Source organism: Crocuta crocuta, unplaced genomic scaffold (assembly GCF_008692635.1).
Source record: "Crocuta crocuta isolate KB4526 unplaced genomic scaffold, BGI_CrCroc_1.0 scaffold95, whole genome shotgun sequence".
Taxonomy (NCBI): Eukaryota; Metazoa; Chordata; class Mammalia; order Carnivora; family Hyaenidae; genus Crocuta; species Crocuta crocuta.
Genome location: NW_027530971.1, coordinates 14244872 through 14251968, shown reverse-complemented (window position 1 = coordinate 14251968; position 7097 = coordinate 14244872). Strand labels below are relative to the sequence as shown.

The 7097-nt window shown below is 48.6% G+C and overlaps 1 protein-coding gene across 4 annotated transcripts in view; it reads left to right on the top strand.

Moving 5' to 3' along the window:
* The window catches only part of GGTA1 (glycoprotein alpha-galactosyltransferase 1 (inactive)), a 55690-nt gene that overhangs the window by 32566 nt on the left and 16027 nt on the right, over window positions 1-7097 (top strand). For all 4 annotated transcript variants that reach the window (XM_077769742.1, XM_077769744.1, XM_077769743.1 and 1 more), the window contains 2 exons: window positions 2079-2167; window positions 6730-6765. In XM_077769742.1, the coding sequence (XP_077625868.1) occupies window positions 2088-2167; window positions 6730-6765 (116 nt within the window). In that variant the 5' untranslated portion in view covers window positions 2079-2087. The remainder of the gene's footprint in view (window positions 1-2078; window positions 2168-6729; window positions 6766-7097) is intronic.

The window sequence follows — 7097 nt, the reverse complement described above, 5'->3', positions numbered from 1 at the left end:
AGTTGGGGGGGGGGGGGGGGGCAGCCGGGGGACTCAGTCAGTTGAGCATCACACTTGGTTTCAGCTCAGGTCATGATCTCACGGTTCGTGAGTTCGAGCCCCATGTTGGGCTCTGTGCTGATAGCGTGGAGCCTGCTTGGGATTCCCTCTCTTTCTCTCTCTCTGCCTCTCCCCTGCTCACTCTCTCTGTCTCTCAGAATAAAGAAACTTAAAAAAATAAAATAAAAGACACAGTATTGGGTCACCCGCCTGACTTCAAGGTGTGAGTCTCCAGCAAAACATAAGCACGTTCAAGTGATCTCCAGAAAGAAATGGGCTTCAAGAGTTGCCTGTGATGCTAGTTTCTGGAATTAAAAAGTTATAAACATATTAGAAGAGAGGATGGGGGGGGGTCTGATACGGGTGCCGCCCAAAGTGTTTATGTTCTCTACCCAGGGAGTTTGGGTGTTTCTCGGTTTAGCGTTCAGTGTTTCTTCTGCTGGGAAGCAGTTGGCATCGGATCCACAGCAGGTGGGGTTGACATAGCTCCGGGGGCCCTTCGGCAATGTTGTCCCCCTCTGCACACGTGGGATGGTGTAGCAGGGCTGGAACAGGGCCCTGGGCTTGATCAGAGAAATTCCAGGGGCTCCCACTTCCGCTTAATGAGGCTGTGGCACCAAACAGACGGATACACCCTGATATGCATTTATTTGCCCCTGATTGGGTGACACGCTCTTACTCCTTTCCCTCAAGTATGTTTTGAGCTCTTGCTAAGCACCAGGCACCATGTTGTCTCATCAAGCCTCCCAACAGCCCATTTCATGGACACCGGTAATCAGAACTAGCATTTGGGGGAGCATTTATACAGGGCCTGGCACAATGTGAAGCATTTTTACGGACATTATCTCTTGGCAATCATCACCACTTTCATCCTCATTTTAAAGATGGAGAAACCCAACTCAGCGATCTGCAATCCCTTTTCTGAAACTCTAGGACCTGGTATGTTGGAGTTCAGAATTCTGGGGGTGCAGATAATATATCATGTTATGTAACGCCCATAATTATGGATTATGCTGCACGACGTAATGAGATACATCAGTATTTATGCAAAGAAGCATGTAAATGGTATCACTTAAGTATCAAAAAGATTATAAACAGCCTCATATCAGCTAGGGTCTTGGTGCCAACTACATTATAAAAAGGCTTTTGGTCTTCGGAGCTTTTTGGAGCTGTGGATGAGGACCCGAGGACCTGCCCCATGTTCAAGGTCCCCTAACTCTGTGTGCATCAAAGCTGGCACCCAAATCCACACTTCTCTGGGAGGGAAGACATCCCATCATTATGACCAGTGGGTACACTCCCCATCTAGATCTGTTTGCTCCCAAATGTGGGACTTACCTTGCACTTTGCATCCATTTGCATCCTGTCCTCATCCCTTGGGAAACTTTAGTCACCTCCGCAGGAAGGTTTTCCCTGACCGCCTGAATTAAAGTACTTCCCAACCTGTCGTTCCCCACCTGGCACCCAGCCCCTCTTCAACCATGGCTTCCTGCCGCGGTCAAGATATATTTAAGTACCTAGTGTGTGCCGATTGGTTGATTGATTGATTGATTGCCCGTGGGTGTGGAAAAGCTGGGTGGGGCTGAGAAGTGGGTGAGCCTAGACTTTCAGGGACGGGGCCGTCTTCCCCTCCAAAGATGGGGCCTGTGGTCAGTATATCAAGGGCATCAGAGCTAGGAAATGCTGGTTCCCCATGATCTGAGGCAGGAGGCAGCTGGAGTCCATGGAAACTGTTTCTAGCTACACCCTCACCTGCCCACATCCATGGCGGACCATGATCAGTCAAGATACTTTCCCTCTGAGCACCAGCGTGGCCTTAGTTAGCACCCTTCCCCACTGGGGTGGGCCTGCCAACTCATCGGATTATCCTACTTGGCCATTGTGAACCTGCCCAACTCAGGGTAGAACATACTCTTTAGCGCTAGTTAAATATTTATGAACGTCTTCTCTATGAAGGTGGCAGCCTTTCTTAGAAACCATACCTCACTTTGCGTTGGTTTAATCTGCTTTTTCCTTTCTCCTTTTTTTTGTTTCCCCAGGAGAAAATAATGAATGTCAAAGGAAAAGTGATTCTGTCAATGCTGGTTGTCTCGACTGTAATTGTCGTGTTTTGGGAATATATCAACAGGTAATTGTGGAGCCTGACGCCCACCTTGGACTTGAATCTCCTAGTATCAGCCAAGTCACCAGGCTGAGATTAAAACTGAGATTAACAATGAAGAAGAGGTCCTACCCTCCCTGTATCCCTGAGCCCTGGACTGTATTTGAAATCATTAGATCGCCAAGTACCTTCTGGTTAATTAATGCCCTTCCGTCCTCTCACATTCCGGATGTCTTGATTTTTGTACCTTTGCCATTCTGGGTAGGTTATATGCAGGAACAGCCATCCTAAGCCCAAATGTAACTCTAATTATTGGTATGACGAGCCATGGAAATTACCTTAAGAAATTTCAGACAGGAATTCCATGAGAAATCCACCCTGCATCTTGCAACTCCAAGATGTTTTCAGAGCTAAAAGGCGTAACTTAAGCTGTTGCCTTTTGCTCCAAAATATGCTCTGAGTGGCTGGCGATTCATTTGTGCCTGGCAAACAGGCGTGGGTGTCTTGTTTTGTTTTCTTTTAACTCTGGAAAGCGAAATGAATGAAACATTTCTGAGGTTTCAAATGCATCCGTGGATTCCCCCCCAAGTGTATGTGCTTCTTTCTGTGCCTCTGGAAATTCCAGTGTCTCAGAGATTCCAGCTGGAGAGGCTCTTGACAGAAAGCAGTCTGCAAACGGCTGCAAAAACGCAAGATCCCTCTGACTTCAGAGGTGCTTTGTCCAAGAAGCCTACAACACAACCCTGGGCCGGGAGGGCTGTCCTGGCACTGCTAATATTTTCACAGTTAAGGTGACAGCCTGGATGAACATTTACATTCTTTCTAGGCTTAAAGCTTAAGATTTAGCCAAGAGCCCCCAGGACCATCTTGGCTACTAAAAAAGGCACTGTCCCTTTAAGTATATCAGTAGAAGGAAAACTCCCGAGCACAGGGGCTCTGACTCCCAGGAGTGCAGCATAGATCTAACCACTTCGGGAGCGTTATTCCGTTTCATTCTGAACGGCTCATTTTAACAGAATCAAGACAAGCTAGAGCGTGGTCAAGTTCGAAGAGGCTACAAAACACGTCTTTCAAATTGAGGAAACTGGGCGTACTGAGTCCTGAGGCAAGATGATTCAGAGTTGGGTGCAGGGACCCTGGGATCCCTTGGGTACTCGAGGGCAGAGGAAATATCCTCTCTGGAGTCTGGAGCTGAGCTGTATGGAGCTGGTTCTGTGCCACCATTGACCTCCTCTGTGACCTTGGGCAAGTTACTCAGCAACTCTGTTCCTCAGTTTCCCTCTTTAAAAATGGGGGGTGATAATAGTAGCTGCTTCATAGGCACATCGTTGGGAAGATTCAATAAGTTATTTTATATAGAACAATTAGGGCAATGCCTGGGACTTACTAAGCACTCAGTAAATGCTAACTGCCATCCCCCCTCCTCTTCCTCCTCCTCCTCCTCTTCCTCAGCTCCAGAGGGTAGAACAGGACAGGAGCTTCTGACAAACAGAAGGGAGGGCTCTAGCAGTTGGAAGAATCCAACAGAAGAACAGTCTTTGGAGTCCCTGCCCTGAGTTGAGATCCTTGTGCAGATAACCTGCAAGCTCTCAATGCTCGATTGTTAAAGCTTGGTGTTTGGAATCTCAGCCAGAATCATATTTCCATATTTTGGGCGGTTCACAAAATTAAAATATGGGAGCCAAAGGCCCCAGGGTGCGTTTTGGCACTGACCTCCTGTAACGAGGGTTATTTTGCAGGGCCGGGCACTCTCCGCGCAGTAGCTGGAGCGGGTTCTGGCCCCTCTCTGGGGCCATGGTTTGGCACCCAGACTCCGGGCACGTCATTCTTCAATGTGAGGAATCTATTGAATGTCTGCAAGAGGCATAAAAGGCAGTAGATCTTTGCCACCTTGTGAATTGGCCATGTGATGGCCCAAGGTGAGCTGAGGGCACTAACCTTAGACAGGTGGACAGCACCAAGCTCAAAAGGATTTTAAAATAACTAAATGGAGGGGCGCCTGGGTGGCTTAGTCGGTTAAGCATCCGACTTTCGCTTAGGTCATGATCTCGAGGTCCGTGGGTTTGAGCCCCACGTCGGGCTCTGTGCTGACAGCCAGCTCAGAGCCTGGAGCCTATTTCAGAGTCTGTATCTCCCTCTCTCTCTGACCCTCCCCTGCTCACGCTGTCTCTCTCTCTCTCTCTCCTAGAAATAAAAATATTTAAAAAAAAAAAACTAAATGGAGCACATCAACTGATTAGGGATACAAGTACAACTCCTACCCTCAGGGGGTTATGATCTAGATGCAGCAAGAAGATAGGCATATAAATAACCAGCGACAGAAGCAGAGGAGGGCTATCAGGGCAGAGAAAAGGAACTGTCGGAGTTAAGGAGGCTAAGATTAGATTTGGCTTGGAGGGGGATCTATTTTTTGCATTTATTTACCACTGTTTATTGAGCACCTACTATGTGCCAGGCACTGTGCTAGGATTGTATCAAGATAGGCACAAAGGAGCTGGCATGTGGTGAAGGATGAATGTGTCATTGCTGTGACCATTGAGATGGGGAAGGATTCTGGGGGAGACGGGCAAGGACAGGGTAGCAAAGAGATGTGACAAGGTCGCCAAGCTGAATCTAGAAATTAGTGCCCTGAGTGCCAGGTGGGCATCTGAGCAATGGCTGGCAGCAGACCATCCCTTCTGCCTCTTCGTTTCCCTCCCTCTTCCACTTCTTGTAGGATCTGGAGTCTGAATCCCCAGCTTCAAATACTGGCTCTGCTTCTCACTAGCAATATGACCTTGGGCAAGTCACTTAATGCTTCTGGGCCTCAGCCTCTACCTCTGTAGGATGAGAAAGAGTAGAACCTACTGCCTGGCTTGTTGTGAGGTTTCAGTGAGCTAACATATGTCAGTTGCTTAGAACGGTGCCCGGCCAAGGGTTAGCTCTTATGCATATTGTCAGAATCAGTATAAGAACAGGGAGTTTTCGAGCATGGTCCTTGAGTCTTGGGCTCAGAGGAGAAACCATAGGTGGTGACAGAGCGTGCGCTTTATTCCTACAAGGAGATGCAGACCCCCACCCCACCCCCCACTCCCCGTGGGGAGAAGGAAGAAGGAGGGGATAGGAGGCCTCAGGGTCTGAAACAACTGTGAGCCAGTCATTTTTTTCAGGGCGGAGAAAGCTGGGGCCAGGCAGGGGCTGAGCCACCGCAGGTGCCTGAGCTCAAGTCTAGAACTCCCACCAGGCTGTACCCGCTTTGGTCACAGGGAGGAGAAGGGGGCAAGCCAGGCTCAGCTCTGCGGCACAGCCTCCCCGCACGGTACAGTGGGTGATGGCAGCTGACGGGTCCTGCCACGTTATCTCCCGAATGCCTCTCAAGTCCTCCTCTCCATCTCGTCACTGCCTTGCTTTGTGCCTGGGCGACGGCCATCACCCCCGACCTGGTCACCCACATTCACTCCTCACCCCTGCAGTCTAATCTCCAATGATCTTCTTCAGCTGCCTGTAAGACCCTGTCCCTCCCCTGCTCAGAACACTTCAAGGGCAAAATCGCCAGTGGGGCCCCAGCAAGGTCTGGCCTCTGGAGACTTCTCCTCCACTTCCTTGCACATTTAAATGCCTCCTAGTTTCCTCAACCTCTTTGTGTATTTTTTCACTCTGTCTGGAACACTCTTCCCATGTCCCCTTCACCTGGACTCCGTTCATCCTTCAGATCTCAGCTCAAACATCCCTGCCTCCTCCAGGAAGCCTTCCTGGCCTTCCTGTTAAGTGCTTAGAGTACGTATGCTTTTTTTTTTAATAGCTTGGAGTTTGAGGTCGCGTAGCTGTGTGATTGCTGAATAAAGTCTGTCTTCCCTGCTAGCTTGAGTGTAGCACAAGTACACATGGACTGAGGTTCTGTGTCTGTCTTAGCCAGGGCTGTGTTCCCAGTACTTGGCACATAATTATGCTCAGCAAGTATCTGCTGAATGAACAGAGATGGCTCAATAGAGGGGTCAAATATTCCCTGGCCCGGCCTTCTAGATGCCTGCAGACCAACTTGTTACCTTCATTAGCTTAAGAAATGGAACCCCTCCCTCAGTGAAGCCACCAGTAGGTGATGGAGAGGTGTCACCATTTTCTTTTTTCTTTTTTTAAAAAATATTTTATTTATTTCTGAGAAAAAGACAGGCAGCATGAGCAGGGGAGGGTCAGAGAGAGAGGGAGACACAGAATCGGAAGCAGGCTCCAGGCTCCAAGCTAGCTGTCAGTACAGAGCCCAACACGGGGCTCGAACCCACGAACCGTCAGATCATGACCTGAGCCGAAGTCGGACACTTAACTGACTGAGCCACCCAGGCGCCCCCACCGTTTTCTTTTTTTATTAAGATTTGAGATTCTTCAATAACCTCTTTCCCACCCCTTGCTCTGAACCACCCTGAAGTGACTACAAGTGAAAATTCCTAGTCCTTCGATAGCTTTGGCTGTGTCTCAAAAGAAAGTAGAAACCTAGGAGTAGGCAAAACCCAGGCTCTCAGCTCAGCCCGACGCTTCAATGGTAATGATTGCAAAATAGCTTTTCTCAGAATTAAGAGTAACATGATATGTTTTTATTTCTCATTTGCTTTCAGCCCTGAAGGCTCTTTCTTGTGGATATATCACTCAAAGTAAGTGCTTTGAATTCTAGAGTTTTAACCCTGCAGCCAGTGGTGGAGCTCTGGTCAAGGGCAAAGGGGAAGCATGGCTTCCCAGGGACCCGGACTACATGTCTCCCCTTCCCCAGATGGGCCCTGATACAACTGTCACTTGAATTATGCCCTTGCTTCTCATCATGGGTTTCTTTAAGTGGTGTCATTTGGAGAACATTCTGTCTTGCTGATGAAAAGAAGACAGGTATTTTTCGTCATGCTGCCCAGGATATGTTTTAGAAAGACCCTTGCAAGAAATTCCTTAGAGACAAAGGATCAGGAAAGAAGTTGGGGTCTCCTCAGGAACTTGT